The sequence below is a fragment of the Pan paniscus genome, chromosome 17 (genome assembly GCF_029289425.2).
Source record: "Pan paniscus chromosome 17, NHGRI_mPanPan1-v2.0_pri, whole genome shotgun sequence".
Taxonomy (NCBI): Eukaryota; Metazoa; Chordata; class Mammalia; order Primates; family Hominidae; genus Pan; species Pan paniscus.
In genome coordinates, this window is record NC_073266.2 from 28,661,539 (window position 1) to 28,684,321 (window position 22,783).

The 22,783-nt window shown below is 42.5% G+C and overlaps 1 protein-coding gene across 1 annotated transcript in view; it reads right to left on the bottom strand.

Moving 5' to 3' along the window:
* The window catches only part of RAB31 (RAB31, member RAS oncogene family), a 153,870-nt gene that overhangs the window by 72,772 nt on the left and 58,315 nt on the right, over positions 1-22,783 (bottom strand). The window contains exon 2 of the mRNA XM_034943805.3: positions 14,030-14,109. Within this exon, the coding sequence (XP_034799696.1) occupies positions 14,030-14,109 (80 nt within the window). The remainder of the gene's footprint in view (positions 1-14,029; positions 14,110-22,783) is intronic.

The following is a 22,783-nucleotide window of genomic DNA, read 5'->3' on the forward strand; positions in this document are numbered from 1 at the left end:
TCACCTTGAACATTTATCATTTCTTGGTGTTGTGAACACCCAAAATCCTCTCTTCAAGCTTTTCGAAAATATACACTAAATTATTGTTAGCCTTATTCATCCTACAGTGCTACAGAACACTAGAATATTTTCCTCCTGTCTAGCTATAACTTTGTAACTGTTAACCAAGCTCTCCCTATCCTTCCCTCCCCCAACCCTTCCCAGCTTCTAATAACTACAATTCTACTCTACTTCTATGAGCTCTTTTTTTTCAGCTCTTGCATATGAGTGAGAACATGTAGTATTTATCCTTCTGTGTCTGGATTATTTCACTTAATGAAATGTCCTCCAGGTTCATCCATGTTGCCATGAACGACAGGATTTCATTCTTTTTTATGGCTGAATAGTATTCCAGTGTGTATATATACCACATTTTCTTTACCCATTAATTCGTTTTTGCTTTGTTTTGTTTTTTTGAGATGGGATCTTACTCTGCCAACCAGGCTGGAGTGCAGTGGCGCAGTCTCAGCTCACTGCAACCTCTATATCCCAGGTTCATGCGATTCTCCTGCCCCAGCCTCCCAAGTAGCTGGGAATACAGGCATGTGCCACCATGCCCAGCTAATTTTTGTAATTTACTTTAGTAGAGATGGGGTTTCACCATGTTGGCCAGGCTGGTCTCAAACTCCTGACCTCAGGTGATCCACCCTCCTTGGCCTCCCAAAGTGCTGGGATTACAGGTGTGAGCCACCACGCCAGCCTCCATTCATTTGTTGATGGATGATGGACACTTGGGTTGATTTCATAGCTTGGCTGTTGTGGATGGTGCAGCAATAAATCTGTGAGTGCAGGTATCCCTTTGATATAGTGATTCACTCTCCTTTGCATAAACACCCAGTAGTAGAACTGCTGGATTGTATGGCAGTTCTATTTTTAGCTTTTTTGAGAAACCTCCTTACTGTCTTCCATAATGTCTGTACTAATGTACACAGTGCTTAATTTACCAACAGAGTACAAGAATTCCCTTTTCTCTTCACCCTTGCCAGCACTTGTTATTTTTTGTATTTTTGAGGATAGCCATTCTAACTGGAGAGAGATGATATCTTCCTGTGGTTTTTAATTTGCATTTCCCTGATGATAGTGATGTTGAGCATTTTTCCACAAACTTGTTGGCCATCTGTATGTCTTCTTTTTAGAGATGTCTACTCAGATTCCTTGCCCAATTTAAATCATTTTATTTGGGTTTTCTTTGCTGTTGAGTTGTTTGAGTTGCTTGTATATTCTGGATTTTCGTCCCTTTTATTTCAAAGTTCAAGTTGAAAGTCATAAATAGTAAAGTAGCCTTTTCAAGAATCTTCAAATAATTGAATAAAATATTTCATAACCTGAAGTTAACTGGCCACTGCCCAACATCCTGGTACCTTTGATAGATATCATGTCATGAGTTTTAACATATTTTGACTTGTAATTGTTCTGCAGTATGAAATGTCGAAAGTTAATCTTGGAGAACTAAAGACTGAGTCATTCCTCATCTGACTCCTCTGATGGTCTACAGTTTTGATCTTTGGGCGACAGCCTCAGCAGGCACATTACATTTCTGTGGTTTCATCAAAAATGCTTATTTCGATGTCTTGTGAGTGTGAAATCTGGATAAAGCCTCTCCTACATACATTACGGTTCTATGATTTTTCTTTAGTATGGACTCTCTGATGTCAATTAATGCTTGAACTCACGATGAAGGGTTTGCCATAATCATTGCGTTTGTTAAGGATTCTCCCAAGAACGAATTATTGGATGTTGTGGGAGAAGTGAATTGTGCATGAAGACCTTGCCACACTCATTTCATTTGGAAGGCTTCTCTCCAGTATGGACCACCTGATGGTAAGTGCTGACTGCACACTGAAGGCTTTGCCACACTCATTACACTTGTAAGGGTCTTCTCCAGTGTGAATTCTCCAATGTCTTGCAAGTTGTGAATTGTGACCGAAAACCTTGTCACATTCATTACATTTGTAGAGTTTCTCTCCAGTATAAACTCTCTCCAATGATGTGCAAGGTTTTATTTTTGACTAATAACCCTGCTACATAAATCACATTTATGTCATTTCTCTCTGGGATGGATTATCTAATATACGGCATAGAGTGAGTCATGATTAAAGGTTTTGCCACACTCATTTCATTTGTAAGGTTTTTCCCTAATGTGTGCTTTCTGTTCTTGTGTAAGGAAGAATAGATTAAGTAAGTCCCATACTTGTTAGAAATATGGATTTGGGCTTAGAAGGAATTCTTTGGGGTGGTGAAACTGAGGAACCATTGCTGACAGACTTTTCAACTTGACGACATTCATAAATTTTCCCTTTAGCTTGAAATAGCTGTAGTTCAGGCAGATATGACTGAAAGCTTAATCCAAGCTGATTTTTAATAGGCTTGTTGCCTGCATCCCTTCTATCATGTTGGTCTCTTCTAACAGTGAGATTTTTTTTGAGGCACTCTTATAACTGCTTTCATCACTTCTCCACTGACACTCAAAGTAGTGTCTATTTTTCTGGATTTCCCTGAAGCAAGTCTTCAACGTCATGGCTTCACGTCTTTCCAATGACACTGTGTGGAATATTTCTCCTGTATTACTTTTCCCTTTGGCGGATAATTCCTTGATTGCATATACAGGAAAGATATCCCCCCGAGAGAAGGAAGCAGAGTTGCCAGAAGCCAGATGTGTAGGAGATAACTCTCTAGAACCATGTTTTTCCTCTGTTCTCACACCACAACCATCAACACAGAAGAGAACTTCTATGACCAAATCTGTGGGGGGTTCTCCCACCACTAGCAGCAGATACCAGCTAGGTGTCCTCCAATTCAATTCTGACACTCTCTCCCTGGAGATACTGTCAGATCCCACAGGTTGAGGGCTCAGTACCCAAGAGTGCTCCTCCACAGACACCAGTCCCAAGTCCGGGCCTCTAGAACTTCTGATCGACAGGCTTCAGGTTGGGGTTCCCACCAACCCCTCTTTGGGTTCGATTAATTTGCTACAGCGGCTCACAGAAACCAAGGAAACACTTACTTATAGTGACCAGTTTCTCATAAAGGATACTGCAAAGCATACAGATGAAGAGACGCTTAGGGCAAGGTAAGCAGACAGGGGCACAGAGCTGCCATGCCCTCCCTGGGCGCCACTCTCCAGGAAACTCAGCTCTTCAGAAGTGCCCTGAACACTTTTCTTTTAAGTTTTTATGGAGGCTTCATTACATAGGCATTCTCTTTTCTTTCTTTCCTTCTTTCTTTCTTTCCTTTCCTTTTTTTGACAGAGGCTTCATTACATAGGCATTCTCTTTTCTTTCTCTTCTCTCTTACTCTCTTTCTCTTTCTCTCTTTCTTTCTTTCTTTCTCAGAGTCTGACTCTGTCGCCCACGCTAGAGTGCAGTCGCATGATCTCGGCTCACTGCAACTGGGTTCAAGCGATTCTCCTGCCTCAGCCTCCTGAGTAGCTGGGATTACAGGGATGCACCACCACACCCAGCTAATTTTTGTAATTTTAGTAGAGAAGGGGTTTCACCACGTTGGTCAGGCTGGCCTCAAACCCCTGACTTCAGATGATCCACCCACCTCGGCCTCCCAAAGTGATGGGATTACAGGCGTGAGCCACTGTGCCCGACCTACACAGGCATTCTTAACAATCTTGTAAAAATGTGATTGGACAAAAAGTGCATGATCAAAACCCAGCAAGGCCTGTGTGTTCAGGTTCTTCTTGGCCTCTCTGAGTAGCATCCTTCCTCTAGAAGATGGGGCAGGACTCTCTCTGGAATGACCTGCGATCAGATTAGAGTCCTGCCTTGGGCAGGTAAAAGGAGGACAGGAGAAGTTCAGAGAGTGATTCTGTTTTCTGAGGCCTAAAGTGCCCCAAGATTATAACAAGGGTTTGGGAGTTAGGAGCCAGGAACCGTAGGTGAAAACCTATATATATGCAAATATGACATATATATCATGATACCCTACCAGATGAAAGCTGTCCACCATGATAAGATCTTTGCATGTGTTTCTGTTTGAGCTGCAGCACCACTCTGATCACACCTTTGATACATTCTCACTCTTTTGGCTTTCTTGCTATTTTCACTTGACTCTCCACTGTCCAGTGGTCTTTCCCTTGCTCCACCAAGAAGATAATATTCAGGTTAGGAAGAGAACTTCCTGCCATGGAGACCAGGTTCCTGTAGCTCTCCAACATCAGGTCCCTGTATAGAGGATGCTGTGCAGGGTCCAAGCATTCCCACTCATCCTCAGAGAATTTTATAGCCACATCCCTGAAAGTCCAGCATCCCTGAGTAAGAGCTGTTCCTGACTCTTTTTCTTTCCTCTTCCTCCTCTTCCAGGCTTCTTCCCAAGTAACATCGGTCTTTATGTCAATCACACTGCAGTGTGACCACCCCTTGTGATCTGCTTCTGAATTTGCAGGACGCTCTATTTTAACATAACTTTTGCTCTGAAAATTGATCATACTCTATCTAAATTTTGCTTTTCCTCAACTTTATATATCCTGAAAATCTTTCCTTTTCTATGAATATAGATCAATATCATCTAAAATCGGCTGGGCGCAGTGGCTCACACCTGTAATCCCAGCACTTTGGGAGGTTGATGGGAGCAGATCACTTGAGGTCAGGAGTTCGAAACCAGCCTGGCCAACATGGCAAAACCATGTCTCTACTAAAAATACAAAAATTAACCAGGTGTGGTGGCGTGTGCCTGTAATCCCAGCTACATCGGGGACTGAGGCAGGAGAATCACTTGAGCCTAGGAGTCAGAGGTTGCAGTGAGCTGAGATCACACCACTATACTCCAGCCTGGGTGACAGAGCAAGACTCTGTCTCAAAAAAAAAAAAAAATCACCTAAAATCTTTCCATTTCTATGAATATACATCAATATCATCTAAAATGACTGAAGATCATACATCATGTTATGGAATTATTCAGTACCCTAACGATGGACATTTTGGTTATCTATTGTTCACTATTATGACAATGATTCAGTGAATATCCTTATAATTTCATCTTTGTGTCCCTGTACAACTATATCCTTAGACTTAATTTTTAAAAAGTAGAGCCGAGCATGGTGGCTGATACCTGTAATCCCAGCACTTTGGGAGGCCAAGGTGGTAGGATCACTTGAGGCCAGGAGTTCAAGACCAGCCTTGGCAACATAGCAAGACCCCTGGCTCTACAAAAGAAAAAAAAAAATCAGCCAGGCACAGTGGCTTTTGCATGTAGTCCCAGCTACTCAGGAAGCTGATGCAGGAGGATCCCTTGAGCCCAGGAGGTCAAGGGTACAGTGAGCCATGATTGTGCCACTGCACTCCAGCTTGGGTGACACAGCAATGCTCTGTCTCTAAAAATATATAAATGTATAAAAATACATAAATAAACAAATAAAACAAAAATAGATACACTCCACTTTTGCTACATGTGCCAAACTTAGTTTGAACCAACCTACATGTCCATACTGGTGTATGAGATGGCCTTTTCCTCAACCATTATTAATCTTTCAAATCTCTTTCAATGTGTTAGGTAGAAAATATCTTATTCTTATATTCATTATGCTTATCACAAGCTTAAACATCATTTTAACATTTATTGTTCACTTGCATTTTTCTTTGTAAAGGAATTTTTCTCAAGTTCATGACCTTGGCCCACCTTTCAACTGTGGTATTCATCCTTTTCTTATTCATTTTTTGAGTATTTTCCACTAAACTTTTGTAGTAGTACATTTTAAATAATATTTTTCCAGTTTAACATTTGCCCTTTAACTTTGTTCTAGATTTTTTCCATAAACTCATTTAAAAATTTTATTAGACAACTCTATCAAAATTTTTTGTTTTCACTTTTGATGTTAGTCAGATTTTCATTTATTCTTCAGTATATTCTAGGTGCTGCAATAAATAATACAGCAACCCTACTACCCTTAAAAAGTTCTCCTCAGGGTTAGAAAATAAAGTTCATGCCTTTAAAATCTTGGAAAAAATATAAAATATCCAGTCCAACCCCTCCACAGTGCAGGTAAGGGGGGGAAACCCAAATCCCAGAAGACTGCCTGGTTCCTGGTGAAAGAAGAGTGTAGTGGCCTAACCAGGAAGAGGAAGCAGAGGCCCTCACTGCCAGACTCAATGAAACAGCCCGTAAAGCCCTTTGGTTTCCTGTTCTGTGAAATGGGGCCAATACCTACTCTGCATTGAATAGAAGGTGTTTGTAGGGACATATAGGGAAATGGATACCTGCGAAATTCCCCTTGGTTCACAGTGAGCTGTGAGGAGCAACTTTAGTAATAGTAGGAAGGCACACCTCACACACACACATATCCCTCTGTGTTCCTGATCTCTCGCCACTAGGAGAAAGACTCTCAGTATTTGAAATGAGGCCACGACAATCGTTGCTTTTTTTTTGTTGACTGAGATTTGTTGTTGGTTTTTAAGTCTTTGCTAGCTTTTGATCTTAAGAACCTCATCCAGCCTAGGCAACAACACAGTGAGACCTCATCTCCACAAAAATAAAAAGATTTAATTAAAAACAAAAATTTAAAAACAGCCAGGTGTGGTGGCTCACACCTGTGGTCCCAGCTATTCAGGAGGCTAAGGTGGGAGGATCACTTGAGCCTGGGAGGTGGAGGCTGCAGTGAGCCATGATTGCGCCACTGCACTCCAGCCTGGGTGACAGAGCAAGATCCTGTCTCAAACAAATAAACAAATAAGAACCTCAGGCATCTTTTCTTCTGTGTAGATTACCCTCCAAACTGGTGGAGGAGGCGCACTGGCCCTGATAAACTGACTTCATTATCTGTGGAAACCAAAATCTGGCAGAGAAGTTACACAATTTCCTTACAAAAGTTGAAATAAAAAGGGAGACACACACATACACACACACTCAAGATGTTAATGCAATCTGCTTGAATAGCAGAGCCAAGGTTTTTCAGTGTGAGTCAGAGAGGCCATAAGAATTAACTCTTTTAATGCTGAAGCAATGGCATTTTACAGCCCATGGCATTGTACCAATGGTCATGTGATTCCAGTGGGAAGAACAAGGGTGGGCTTTGAGAGTGGACTCACTGGTGTGAGCCATGAGTGGGCTGCTCACGGGCTGTGTGCACCTAGGCAAGTCCCCTAACTGCCCTGGGCCTGGGGGCGGCCAGCAGGGTTACCGCCAAGAAGGCAGTGCCAGGGCCAGGAACTGAAATGTCTAGGGACCTGGCAGGACATATAAATGAGTGAAGCAAGCTAGGTGTGAACGTTTATACTGATGAACATAATAGTAACAATACCTAGCGGGAATGGCATGAAGCCGGGAGGCCTGGCCACCCATGCAGAGTGGCACCGGCTGGCTCCCACCACATGGGAATAGGCACCAGGGCTCCAAACCCACTGATTTTTCAAGAGAAACCAGGAATGCAAGTTTATTACGTGCAAGTCACCTGATTCTCTATTGGCTTAAAGTCTTTACAGCACTGTGAAGGCTGAACAAAACAAATATATTAATATAAGCCAGTTCCTCAGCCCACCGAATCTACCAGCTTTTGGAAAAGCACTCAAACGTTTTAAAAGTGTTCCATTTATGCCATCTTCCAGGAAAACTGCATGTGTCACTTAGAAAGTGTTCCCACTAGCTTTATTTTTCTGCAACTGGTGTTTGAAAACATTTTCTCAAAATTCCAGAGGGAAAATTTTCATCAATTTTTAAATCAAGAAGTTAAATTATATCAAGAAGACAATACATAAGGGTGGAGGGGCTGAGCCTAACATTGACTCCAGAGGAAAAGCAAGGGACGAGGTAGAAAGCGAACAGGGCTGGGCGCGGTGGCTCACGTCTGTAAACTCCTTTGGGAGGCCGAGGTGGGCGGATCACCTGAGGTAAGGAGCTCGAGACCAGCCTGGCCAACATGGTGAAACCCTGTCTCTACTAAAAATACATCAGCCAGGCGTGGTGGCGAGTGCCTATAATCCCAGCTACTTGGGAGGCTGAGGCATGAGAATTGCTTGAACTTGGGAGGTAAATGTTGCGGTGAGCCAAGATTGCGTCACTGTGCTCCAGCATGGGCAACAGAGAAGACTCTGTCTCAAATAAAAAAAAAGAAAAAAGAACAGCACACAATACCATGCTGCCATCATGTAAAATTGTGTTAACAAAGAAACATTAAGCTATGAGAAAATGCGAACATTTGAAGTTAGAGGAAAAGAATAGAATTCAAAATCATACAAACTTTTACAATTTTATAAAGTTAAAAATTGTACAAAAAAAATACCTAAAGCTGGTACAGAGATAACCTTTCCGAAAAACAATTTGGTAATATCCATCGAGAGCCTTAAATATATTTTTATTCTTGGACTAAATTATTCCATTGCTAAGAGTTTAACCTAAAGAAATAATCAGCAGTATACACAGGTATCTATGCCCAATGAGGTACATCATAACATTATTTATTTATGTTTTGTTTTGTTTTGTTTTTTGAGACAAGAGTCTCACTCTGTCACCCAGGCTAGAGTGCAGTGGCACAATCTCGTCTCACTGCAACCTTTGCCTCCTGGGTTCAAGCGATTCTCCTGCCTCAGCCTCCCAAGGTAGCTGGGATTACAGGCGTGCACCACCATGCCTGGCTAATTTTGCATTTTTAGTAGAGATGGGGTTTCACCATGTTGGCCAGGCTGGTCTTGAACTCCTGACTTCAGGTGATCCATTTGCCTTGGCCTCCCAAAGTGCTGGGATTACAGGCGTGAGCCACCGTGTCTAGCCTCGTAACATTATTTATAAAAGTACAAAAGTGTTTAAACAACCTAAATGCCTGAAGTGAAAAATACAACCATTAAAAATTGTTTTTAAAGACTATTTAATGGCATGAAATTCACAAAATGATGTTGAATAAATAACGCATACACACACTTATACAAGAAAAGGGCTGGAAGAAAATAACAAAATGTTTACAGTAATTACCTCTAAGAGGTAGATTATGGGTTTTTAAAATATTTTTCCTCATGTTTTTTTATTTTCAGTTGTTTATGATGAGTATATAATACTTTTATAATCAGAAAAAATACTTTCAACATGTTTTTGAAGATTATGTGACACTGTAAAAAATGTTCAAAATATATTAAGTAGAAAACAGAGTAAAAAAAACTGTATGTAAATTAAGATTCCTAGTTTCATGAATTCTGTGTTCTTTGGGTTTTTTTAGAGTGAACATGAACTTTTTTTTTTTTTTGGAACAGTATTTCACTCTGTTGCCCTGGCTGGAGTAGAGTGGCACAATCATGGCTCACTGCAGCCTCAACCTCCAGGTCTCAGGTGATCCTCCTACCTCAGCCTCCCAAGTAGCTAGGACTCCAGGCACATGCCACTACACCCAGTTAATTTTTGTATTTTTTTGTAGAGACCAAGTTTCGCCCTGTTGCCCAGGCTGGTCTCAAACTCCTGGGCTCAAATGTTCCACCTGGCTCAGCCTCCCACAGTGCTGGGATTATAGGCAGGAGCCACCACGCCCAGTCGAACATGAACTTTTATAATCAAAACAATTAGACTTTAATCTTGTCTGTGTCACAATTAAAGTTGAGTCACCTGTGTAAGCCCTATTGCACAACTGCCTGCTTCTATTGAGGTCCCTTTGGTTGCAAGACTCGGAAACCCAACCAGCTTGGCTTAAGCCCAAAGGAGGGGTGAGGTAAGGGTTGTGACATTCAGCAAACACAAATACAGGATGCCGGTTCAATTTGAATTTCAGATAAAGAACTAATAAATTTTTAGTATACACATGTCCCAAATATTGCACGGGGCATACTTGTATTATACCCTAATTGCAGCCTGCAACTTAATAACAAGTTAACAGTCATCACTTGGCAGCCTGACTCAGTTTCCCAGAGGCTGGCAACCAGCAGTGAAAAAGAATAAGGAGGACCTAAGTGGACTGGGAATGTATGTTGTGGCTTGTTAGGTAAAGTGTGATACGTTTTCATTTTTAGCTTGTATACCTGCATGTCCACAGAAAGTACTATAAGAAATATGTTTAACATGCACTTTGGACTCTAAATATTGGTTATGTAAATTGAAGAATACAGGATTGAAGAGCTAGCAAAATCCTCTGACTTCACTTTTTATTTTATATATTTCTACATAGTATAATTTTTTCATAATTTTAAAAACTAAGACATAATTTTTAAACTAATAACAGTTTTTTAGAGCACTTTTAGTTTACAGGAAAAACTGAGAAGAAAGTGCAGAGAGTTTCCATAGACCGTTGACCCTTGAACATGGGTTTGAATGTCATGGGCCCACTTCTAATTCAATCTCTTCTGCCTCTCCCACGCTCAAGACAGCAAAACCAACCCCTCCTCTTCCTGCTCCTCCTCAGCCTACTCAATGTGAAGACAATGAGGATGAAGACCTTTATGATGGTCCATTTCCACTTAATGAATAGTAAATATATTTTCGCTTCCTTATGATTTTCTTAGTAATATTTTCTTTTACCTAGCTTACTTTATTGTAAGAATACAGTATATAATACACGTCACTTACAAAATATTTGTGAATTGACTATGTTCTCCATAAGGCTTCAGGTCAATGGTCAGGTATTAGCAGGTAAATTCTGAGGGAGTCAAAAGTTATATGTGTGGCTGGGCACAGTGGCTCACGCCTATAATCCCAGCACTTTGGGAGGCCAAGGGGGGTGGATCACCTGAGGTCAGGAGTTCAAGACCAGCCTGGCCAACATGGTGAAACCCCGTTCCTACTAAAAATACAAAAATTAGCTGGGCATGGTGGCATGCACCTGTAATCCCAGCTACTTGGGAGGCCGAGGCAGGAGAATCGCTTGAACTCAGGAGGCGGAGGTTGCAGTGAGCTGAGACCTTGCCACTGCACTCCAGCCTGGGTGACAGAGCAAGACTTTTGAGCCAAGTACCGTCTCAAAAAAAAAAAAGTTATAGGTGGTTTTTCAACCATTCGGGGCTCAGCACCCTTAATCCCCGAGTTGTTCAAGGGTCAATTGTAATACATAAGTTTTTTAAAACTCCAAACCACCGAAACGCATTTACTAGACAAAACACTGTCAACTGTGTTTGTCTCCAAAATGGTACCAGCAATCCATCCCCGACCCTCCCTCCATGCACACACGGCTCCTCCCACCACAAGGCGGCCTGTGTCTCCCCCTTTAATCTGGGCTGGCACAGCAACTTTCTTTGACCAAGAGATTGTGACCAAAATTACGTAACTACCCTATTTACGATGCCTATACCTATGCTTAACACTTACGCTTGTCATTTTTATGTACTGCCCATAATTTGTGGTATGAGTATGCACTGTCTTTTTACTTTAAAAAAGGTCATTACAGGCCGGGTGCAGTGGCTCACGCCTGTAATCCCAGCACTTTGGGAGGCTGAGGTGGGCAGATCACAAGGTCAAGAGATTGAGACCATCCTGGCCAACATGGTGAAACCCCATCTCTATTAAAAGTATAAAAATTAGCTAGGCATGGTGGCGGGCACCTGTAATCTCAGCTACTCAGGAGGCTGAGGCAGGAGAATCGCTTGAACCCGGGAGGCGGAGGTTGCAGTGAGCCAAGATCACACCATTGCACTCTAGCATGGGCGACAGAGCAAGACGCCGTCTCAAAAAAAAAAAAAAAAAAGGTCATTACAAAAAGATTTTATTTAAAAAAAATTTTTAAACAAAAGTTTAGAAAGTAGAAGGCACAAATCTCTCCTCCATCTTCTGGAACCATACTTCACAGTTAATCACTCTTATGAGTTCTGCTTTTTATTATTAAAACACATACACATACACACAAAGTGAAAAATAAGAGAGAGAGAGAGAAAAGTACATTCAGAGCAGAGTGAAACCAATTTCTTCCATAAAAAGTATACCTATCATACAAGCGCCTATGTTGGGAGACAATTCTTTATGGTCTCTCACAATGTGCACATCTTGCAAGTAAACACTTTTTTCCGGATTGTGTTTTCAAGGATGCTTGTACATGTTGAGTATCCCTTATCCAAAATGTTTGGTACCAGAAGTATTTTGAATTTTGGATTTATTTATTTATCTATTTACTTATTTGAGATGAAGTCTCGCTCTGTAGCCCAGGCTGGAGTGCAGTGATACAATCTCAGCTCACTGCAACCACCACCTTCTCTTGCCTCAGCCTTCCAAGTAGCTGGGACTATAGGCGCGTGCGCACCACATCTGGTTAATTTTTGTATTTTTAGTAGAGACGGGGTTTCACCGTGTTGGCCAGGCTGGTCTTGAACTCCTGACCTCATGTGATCTGCCCACCTAGGCCTCCCAAAGAGCTAGAATTACCGGTGTGAACCACCGCTTCCGGTGGATATATATTTTTTTTAATTTTGCAATAATTGCATTATACTTACCCAGTTGAGCATCCCAAAGCTGAAATTCCAAAATCTGAAATATCCCAATGAGCATTTTGAGTATTACCTTTGAGTGTCATGTTGGCACTCAAAAGTTTCAGATTTGGGAGCATTCTGGATTTCAGGTTTTTGGATTAGGGATGCTCAACCTGCACAACAAGCATCCTTGGAGGGGAGAGTCTCTCTCTGTAGCTGAGGACAGATGTGCTCACTGCCCCATGTAGAAGACTTGCGTTCCTTCAGCTTGGGGTTCCGCTCCCATAACACAGCCCCCTGCATGTGAGGTGTCTGACTCTAATGTCACCCTATTTTGTGAATACTCTGGCTATTGCTATTGCCTCTGTCTGTGACTCGGGGGTCTTCTGTCTTCTGCCAGCATCCCTGAAACTGAGTCAGGCTAACAAGTCACAACTGCTAACTTGTTAACAAGTTGCGGGCTGCAATTAGGGTAAAATCTCAGACCTTTCCTAATTCTTGATATTTTCATGAGTATGTTTCTTTAAGTCATTTTTAATCTACAAAATGTGGGTTTTCTCAGCTACACAGTTCCAACTACTGGCCTATCAGCCAAGTACTCTTGAGCATCTATTTATTCCCTGCCATGATTTTTCTCCACTTCTGATACAATCTCCCATTCTCAACAATCCTACAGGTTTCCCAAAACATACAGACAAAGACATACATTGCCTACAAAGACTTGATATCTTCAGGGTGAAAAATAAGCAGAGGCCATGTTCTAAGAATGAAAAAGCAGGCACTTCCCGAACAGCAGAGCCAAAGCACACGCGGCCAAGGAGCCCACTGGAAAGGGGAGATGAACAGGAAAACAATTTTGCATCCCAAGCTCAGGAGAATTTAACAATGCACTTCCACCCCTCCCCACACATGACAGTGGAAATGCTGGCATTAGATAATTCCAGAAAAGGGGCTGGGCGCAGTGACCCATGCCTATAATCTCAACACTTTGGGAAGCTGAGGCAAGTGGACTGCTTTCAGTCAGAAGTTCAAGACCAGCCTGACCAACATGGTGAAACCCCATCTCTACTAAAAATACAAAAAAATAGCCAGGCATGGTGGTGCACACCTGTAATCCCAGCTACTCAGGAGGCTGAGGCAGGAGAATCCACCCTGGAGGTGGAGGGTGCAGTGAGCCAAGATCACCCCACTGCACTCCAGCCTGGGCAACGTGACAGAGCAACACTCAGTCTCAAGAAAAAAAAAAAAAGGTAATTCCAGAAAAGGAAAGTCAATCTGCTCCACAGACTTTGCAGACAGTGCTGAGGTACGGGTGGATGGCATTTTCAGGGTTTACTAGCAGGCAACTTAAAGCAGAACTATCAGGGGTTTGCTCTGCGTATCGTCTCCCATCTGGAAATAACGCCAAGATTTGCAGAATAATACTCTCAGAGATCAAGGAAATGACCTTAGGAGGTAGCATGAGGAAGGTTGACTAGGAAAAAAAAAATGACCGACAGGGACAGTAAGCCTGGACACATACTCAGAAGTCCCTGAATTTCTGTCGGTCTACAGCTGGGATTGATTCTCACTGGCTGGGATGAAAACTGTGGCCCTGCCTGAAGGCTCAGGCACAGACAGAGTGGCCATTCTGATGCTGTGAAAGGAAGCAACGCGAAGGAGAACGACATACAGGAACTTACCCAATAGTAGGGCTGATGTTGTGGTCAAAGTGATCCTGGACAAATCGACACACGATGCTTGATTTCCCAACCCCAGTGTCCTAGGAAAGAATGAGGATACAACCGTGAAGATGAAGGGCGGCAACTCACAGGTTGTGAGGTTAACTGACAGGTTGTGAGGTTAACTGACCTCACAGATTACCAGAGGACACGACTGGCTATTTCTGGTTGATGAGACTGGGAGAGGGAGTGGGGGGATATTTTCTTCTATTTCTCACCAATATTTTCTATAATAAAATTGTATTGCTTTCACAGAAAGAAAAGAAGTATGGTAAAAATCAGTTTCAGAAACATGTCTGACATGTATACAATATTTAACCAAAAATGAACATGTTCACTATGGATGTATTTTCAGAAATTCTGAAATCTTGGGAGGGCTCTAGAGAAGAAGTACGTGAACATACCACATTGTTTGGGCAGAAACAGAATTCACTCTGTTCAAAACCTTGCATTCAAAAGACACGTAATCTGTTTCTCTAGGCATCACCCTTTAAGACCTATTAATTCTAGTTTCTATGTTTCTAGCATTTTCTCTGTAGAATCTGATGGTTGGGTAATAACTTCCAAATTTTGCTTAATTATATAATGGTCTTGTCTCAGTTCTTTCTCTCTTAAATAATTCTTTAAAGCTGATTATGACGAGGGTCCAATTACACACTGGAAATTCAATGCACGCATTTATATCCACTCCCTTCCAAAGCCCTTGTAAAGTGGTTTAAGAAATAAAAGACACAAATTCACAAAGTCAAAGAGATAGGAGAAGAGACAACACCAGACAAGTGATATCAACAAAATCCAGGAGGACAAGCGGTCCCTGAGAATGAAGAAGCTGAAACCAAACTGCTGGCAGGGAGAGAAGCCAATAAAGAAGCAAGTCAATTCATGCCGCAGAATCTCAGGAAACATCAAGCATCGGAGGGCTGAAAACAGATCAGTTGAAAGGCCACACAACAACATACCCTTGGAGCCCCAGGCCACATAACCAGGGTCAGAGCTTTACTCTCCAGGAAGCCTGCATCAGACGGAGCTGGGCTTGGGGACATCAGGCACAGGTAAGGGAGGGGCCAGGTGCTGTTCACCCTAAGCTGGATAGGCCCACACAGAAGCAGTGAAGGCTCCCCTTTAGGTAGGAGAAAGAAAGCTCTAGAGTTCCCGATATTTGGGATCCCCTAACCAAAGGCCATGTGTGCAGCAGTTGACAAGCCCCAATACAAACAGAGCTTTCAACTTACATTTTTAACTTTTTCAATATAAGCACTCACTAAGAAATACCTGACATTTATATGCTCCCCTCCACACACACACACACACAAAACAGCAGGATGTTATTTTAAAAGATCGTTGAGAATACAACCAACCTCTGAGAAATTTAAAATATGGCTAGGTGTAGTGGCTCACACCAGTAATCCTAGCACTTTGGGAGGCCAAAGCAGGATGAACACTTGAGGCCAGGAGTTCAAGACCAGCCTGGGCAACATAGCAAGACCCCTGACTCTACAAAAAAATGTAAAAATTAGCCGGGTGTGGCGACATGGGCCTGTAGTCCCAGCTACTTGGGAGGCTGAGGCAGGAAGATGGCTTGAGCCCAGGAATTCAAGGGTGCAGTGAGCTATGATTGTGCCACTGCACTCAGCCTGGGTGACAGAGTGAGATTCTGTTTCAAAAAATATATATATTAAAAATATGATGGCAGAAATTAAAATTTCATGGAGGAGTTAGAAAATAAAGTCAGGAAGTTGCCCCAAAAGTAGAAGAAAGTAGAAAAAAGCATCTGCCCTCAATTGCTAATGGCTGCTGTTCTGAGACAGGCAGGAAGGGCAGAGGACACAGGACCCAAGGCTTTATCAACACCGATCGCCGTCGCCAACTTGTTCCTACTGGAAGGATCATGGAGGCGTTCTGAAAACTATAAACAAAATGGGAACAAGTGATTTATCGAGAGAATGAAAAAATAGCTGATTCAGTTCTCTTACATTAAAGGTATAAATTTGAAAGCCAAAAGATCAAGGATGAAATGTTGAAATTCAGAGAAATGTGGTTTTCTTCAGACACTGAAATATGAAGTGGGATTTGAAATACCAGTTGGCAATCTGAATTATTTTTACTCCTTCTCAGCCCTGTGTTTGGGGGACAATTCCAGCAAACCTGGGGCAACAGGGGACTTGGCTTTTAATACTCATCAGAAAACCCCTCTCCAGAAGGTCTCGCCTCCCAAGGAGAGCAGCCTGCACTGACCCTGAGCCCTAACAAACACAGCACCAAAGCTGCTGTTGATCTGCATCGTGCAAATCGATGCACAGAGTTCAAAGAGGTGACGGCAGAATCAAAACATCAGCTCCTGAGATGCCAATCGATGCCGCTGCTATTTCTGAGCTGCACCTCAAGTATGGATTCTGGCTCATGTTCCCTCGCAGTCCCCCAAACCACAACTCTTTTCATCTCAGTTGTTCTTAAGACCCCCTGTGGAGGAGCAAATCCTTGCCAGACTGTAGCCCACGTAGCCCCCAAGAAACTGGACACTGAGGAGCTGTGACAGCCTGCCCTGCCCTGCCCTTGAAGATTAGGAAAATGCCCCTTACAGCAGGCAGCACACTTTCATGAGGCCAACTGATTCCTACAAACTGCCAAGGAGGCAGGGTGGGGACCTCTCCCCAACACCGACCACGCTCATTTCTACCTTTCTCCATCACAGTTTAGGAATTCTCTTTCTCAGGGCTCTTCCATTCAATCGTTCATTCACTCATTCTTCACTCGCCCAACAGGCATTCCCCAAACCCTCCCTTTCCCATGCCAACAGCAGGCTAGACCCCATTGGCAGGGAGATACCATTCCACCCTCCCTGGCCTCCAGGAGTTCTTAAGCAGGGCCAGGCACACGGCAGGAGGACCAGCACACAGTGGTGATGGGGCTGCCCCACCTGTGGCCCCTCTGAGCTCAGGAGACAACTCCTCGATTTGCTCCTTTTTTCATTCCTTGATACCCAGGCTCACCCTATCACCCAGCGACAAACCTCGCCTGGTTTCTGTGTGCCCTGGGGCCTTCCTCCTTAGGCTGCAGGTGCTTGCTCAGTTCCCTCACGTGCCCCTGGGGCACAGGGCTGAGGGTGCATCTTCTCGGTGGGGGCACTGGTCTGAAAAGCACCCCTTTGGAATCTATCATTTACTCTCCCAAGGGATGTGCTCAAAACAATGGACACAAGTCTCAAAGCAGCCAACAAATCAATCCTGCAAGGCCAGCCCCAAAACGCCCTTGAAGGCGGAAAAGGGAAGAAGTCACTTGACAATGCTCAATGTTCAGCTTTACTCATCATCCTCTACAAAGGGCTCAAGCGTCAACGCCAACTTGTCTGAAGAGTTACAGCAGCAAGTCTGCTCAAATTTAGATATAAGCACTGATTTTTCAAACAACAAAGTCACTGTCTCTTTATTTTAAAACATTTTAACTCTCACCTCTTTTAGAATGCACTGTCAAATGTACATTCTTACACACTTGATAGGAAAGAAATAACAGGACGAAAGGATAGACAAAGTTTTAGTTTGTCTCAGAAAGGGAAACATTTCTGCAAAGAACACCACCATCGAATCCTCTCTGACCCGTGGCTTGGGACCGCTCAAGTGGATGCAGTTCCCGACCTCCAGGGGCGACTGCTGTTCCTCGGCTGGCCACCAGGGGCACACCCTACCCGCAGTTTGCTGAGGACAAGCCAGGAGCCAGGCTAAGGAGTCACTCCGCGCTGGGACTGCCCTTCCCCGCAGGAAACTCGCTAGGGCTGTGACACACACACAAGGAAAGTGCCAGGGTAATAGTGGCTGTCGCATGTGAAGACACAGAGGTAGGACTCAGAAAAGAGAATGAAGCCTACTGGGTGAAGAAGGAGCCTTGGAAGAGAGAGACAGGATCAGAGAGGCCTGTCTTTAGGGCCACACTGATGGAAACCCATCTATGTATATATTTTTCCATTTCGTAAGATTCTGAGAATACCACAGGCCATCTTGTCCAGTCCCCTCGTTTTGGTAAAGAGGAAACAGTGTGACTTCCTCAAGGTCACATAGCTGGTTGGTAGAGTCAGAACCAAACTCTTTTGAGTCCTAGTCAAAACCTCTTAAGGCTCTCACTAGGTTAAATCAACTTCCCTGCTAAGTGTACATTTTTCCTTTATTTTTTTAAGAAGGAGGGTCTTGCCCTGTCACCCAGGCTGGAATGCAGTGGTGCAATCATAGCTCACTGCAGCCTCGAACTCCTGAGCTCAAGTGATCCTCTCGCTTCAGCCTCTCCAGTAGCCGAGACTACAGGTGTGCACCACCACACCCTGCTATTTTTAAATGTTAGGGGTTTTTTTGCAGAGACAAGGTCTTGCTATGTGGGCCAGGCTAACGCAAACTCCCAGGCTCAAATGATCCTCTGGCCTCAGCCTCCCAAAGTGCTGGGATTATAGGCTTGAGTCACCACACTGGCCTAAATTTCTCAAAAAAAAAAAAAAAAAAAAAAGTCAGATTTCTAGAACTCACAAGTACTTTACTAGTGCTTTCTGGTTTCACGTTGCATAGCTCAAGTTACTCATAGCCTGACAGGCTCTGAAGATAGCCGCTGCAGCCTTAACAGTAATGAAAGGGGCTCAAATTATTGACTGCCAGGGAGACATTAGAATAAACCCGATTCTGACTCCAGAACCCGAAATAAAGTACCGTAAAACCCTACCTGTGGGCCAGATAGTGTTTCATTGTATAATCATTTGTATAGTCGATATTAGAGAGGTACTCATGCCCAGCAATTGGTTCCATCTACTTCCTGGGAAATGGATCCCTCATATGAGATTCCTCTCTGAGAACAACCACTTATTCTGAAATGACAACTTCTGCTGTTTGAATTGTCACACTTATTAATCACATGTAAATCTATAATTATGAAATCAGGAACCACAAAGTTTTGGCTGCTGCCACACAAAACGCTAGGCACCACCAATCTGTGAAAACCAAGCACTAACACTTGATTCATTCCTGGACTCCTGCAACGGCCTTCAAGCTTCCTATCCCTCCAGATTAAGAATGATACCTCCCACTACAAGGAGGAGCTGCTAACATTCCTTTTGAAACTATTCCAAACAATAGAAAAGAGGTACTCCTCCCTAACTCATTTTATGAGGCCAGCATCATCCTGATACCAAAACCTGGCAGAGACACAACAAAAAAAGAAAATTTCAGGCCCATATCCCTGATGAACACCAACGCAAAAATCCTCAATAAAATACTGGCAAACTGAATCCAGCAGCATGTCAAAAAGCTTATCCACCACAATCAAGTTGGCTTTATCCCCGGGATGCAAGGCTGGTTCAACATATGCAAATCAATAATCGTAATCCATCACATAAACAAAACCAATCACAAAAACTACATGACATGATTATCTCAATAGATGCAGAAAAGGCCTTCGATAAAATTCAACACGACTTCATGCTAAAAACTCTCAATAAACTAGGTATTGATGGAATGTATCTCAAAATAATAAGAGCTATTTATGACAAACCCACAGCCAGTATCACACTGAATGGGCAAAAGCTGGAAGCATTCCCTTTGAAAACCGGCACAAGGATGCCCTCTCTCACCACTCCTATTCAGCATAGTATTGGAAATTCTAGCCAGGACAACCAGGCAAGAGAAAGAAAAAAAGGGTATTCAAATAGGAAAAGAAGAAGTCAAATTGTCTCTGTTTGCAGATGACATGATTGCATATTTAGAAAACCCCATTGTCTCAGCTCAAAATCTCCTTAAGCTGATAAGCAACTTCAGCAAAGTCTCAGGATACAAAATCAATGTGCAAAAATCACAAGCGTTTTTATACACCAATAATAGAGAGCCAAATCATGAGTGAACTCCCATTCACAATTGCTGCAAAGAGAATAAAATGCCTAGAAATACAACTTACAAGGGATGTGAAGGACCTCTTCAAAGACAACTACAAACCACCACTCAACGAAATAAGAGAGGACACATACAAATGGAAAAACATTCCATGCTCATGGATAGGAAGAATCAATATCGTGAAAATGGTCATACTGCCCAAAGTAATTTATAGATTCAATGCTATCCCCATCAAGCTACCAATGACTTTCTTCACAGAATTAGAAAAAATTACTTTGAATTTCATATGGAACAAAAAAAGAGCCCATATAGCCAAGACAATCCTAAGCAAAAGGAACAAAGCTGGAGGCATCATGCTACCTGACTTCAAACTATACTACAAGTCTACAGTAACCAAAACAGCATGGTACTGGTATGAAAACAGATGTATAGACCAATGGAACAGAACAGAGGCCCCAGAAATAATGCCATACATCTACAAACATCTGATCTTTGAAAAACCTTTGAAAAACAAGCAATGGGGAAAGGATTCCCTATTTAATAAATGGTGTTGGGAAAACTGGCTCGCCATATCCAGAAAACTGAAACTGGACCCCTTCCTTACACCTTATACAAAAGTTAACTCAAGATGGATTAAAGATTTAAACCTAAGACCTAAAACCCCAAAACCCTAGAAGAAACCTAGGCAATACCATTCAGGACATAGGCATGGGCAAAGACTTCATGACTAAAACACCAAAAGCGATGGCAGCAAAAGCCAAAGTTGACAAATGACAGCTAATTAAACTAAAGAGCTTCTGCACAGCAAAAGAAACTATCATCAGAGTGAACAGGCAACTTACAGAATGGGAGAAAAATTTTGCAATCTATCCATCTGACAAAGGGCTAATATCCAGAATCTTCAAAGAACTTAAACAAATGTACAAGAAAAAAAAACCCCCTCAAAAAGTGGGCAAAGGATATGAACAGACACTTCTCAAAAAAAGACATTTATGTGGCCAAAAAACATATGGAAAAAAGTTCATTGTCACTGGTCATTAGAGAAATGCAAATCAAAACCACAATGAAATGCCATCTCACACCAGTTAGAATGGTGATCATTAAAAAGTCAGGAAACAACAGATGCTGAAGAGGATGTGGAGAAATAGGAATGCTTTTACACTGTTGGTGGGAGTGTAAGTTCAAACATTGTGGAAGACAGTGTGGCAATTCCTCAAGGATCTAGAGCCAGAAATACCATTTGATCCAGCAATCCCATGACTGGTTATATACACAAATGATTATAAATCATTCTACTATAAAGACACATGCACACGTATGTTTATTGCAGCACTGTTCACAATAGCAAAGACTTGCCCATCGATGATAGACTTGATAAAGAAAATGTGGCACATGTACACCATGGAATACTATGAAGCCATAAAAAAGGATGAGTTCATGTCCTTTGCAGGGACACGGATGAAGCTGGAAACCATCATTCTCAGCAAACTAACACAGGAACAGAAAACCAAACACTGCATGTTCTCACTCATAAATGGGAGTTGAACAATGAGAACACATGGACACATGGAGGGGAGTATCACACACTGGGGCCTGTCAGGGGGCAGGGGGCTAGGGGAGGGATAGCATGGGGAGAAATACCTAATGTAGATGACGGATTGATGGGTGCAGCAAACCACCATGGCACGTGTATACCTATGTAACAAACCTGCACGTTCTGCACATGTGTCCCAGAGCTTAAAGTATAATAATAATAATAAAAATAATAATTTTAAAAAAGAATGATACCTCCCAGGCAAATAGATCGCGACTACTTAATCCTGCTCTCATGGCAGACATCAGTAATCAATTCAAGACACATTATCTTATTGAACGTGAAAAGGGCCTTAAAATCTTTTCAACCCAGCCCTGCAGGGAATAATTGTGACTCGATCAAAGTGGGCACTGAGAAGAAAAGGCTGTCCCCTCTGGTCTCTCTTCACGACATCCACCATACTCCTACTGACTCCTTCACTACAAACTCACTAAGCACTGCTCCGCAGACTTTCAGAAATCTTCAGGTGGTGAGGTGTTTTAGTAAACTGGTAAGGGATATACATTGCTGATAACATTATAAATCAACATGATTCTTATGGACAGGAAATAACACTAACAAGACCCATCAACTCAGGGATTCCATTCCTCAGAATGTAGTTAAATAAGAAAAAAAACTAAGCACAAAAATTATGGCATACATGATAGTCTTTCAAACCTTGAGTTCATTCTTCTCAGAATGTTCAGAAAGAGAGAGAATATGATTTGCCTATAATGTACACTACAGAACTGACTCTGTGCGTCACATCCCATTGGGGATCACTGATAATTTCAGCATCTCCTTCTGGTCTTGGAATCAGAGATAATCTGTATGACAAGGATTTTTGCATTTATTTTTTTATTCAGTCATCCATTTAGTTGAATGTTTAGACTTTAAGGCTTACATACTTCTTTTTGTTTGTTTTGGTTTGGGGTTTTGTTTGTTTGTTTTGAGACAAGATCTCACTCTGTCACCCAGGCTGGATTACAGTGGCACAACATCGGCTCACTGCAACCTACTCCTTCCAGGCTCAAGAAATCCTCCTGTCTCAGCCTCCCAAGTAGCTAAGACTACAGGTGCACACCACCATGCTAGGCTAATTTTTTATTTTTATTTTGGTAGAGATGAGGTCTCACTATATTGCCCAGGCTGGTCTCAAACTCCTGGCCTCAAGCGATCCCCACCTCAGCCTCCCAAAGTGCTGAGATTACCGGCGTGAGCCATGCGCCCAGCCACATGCTTCTAAAACGTCTTCAGCATCTTCAGCATTGACAAGGAGTTAAG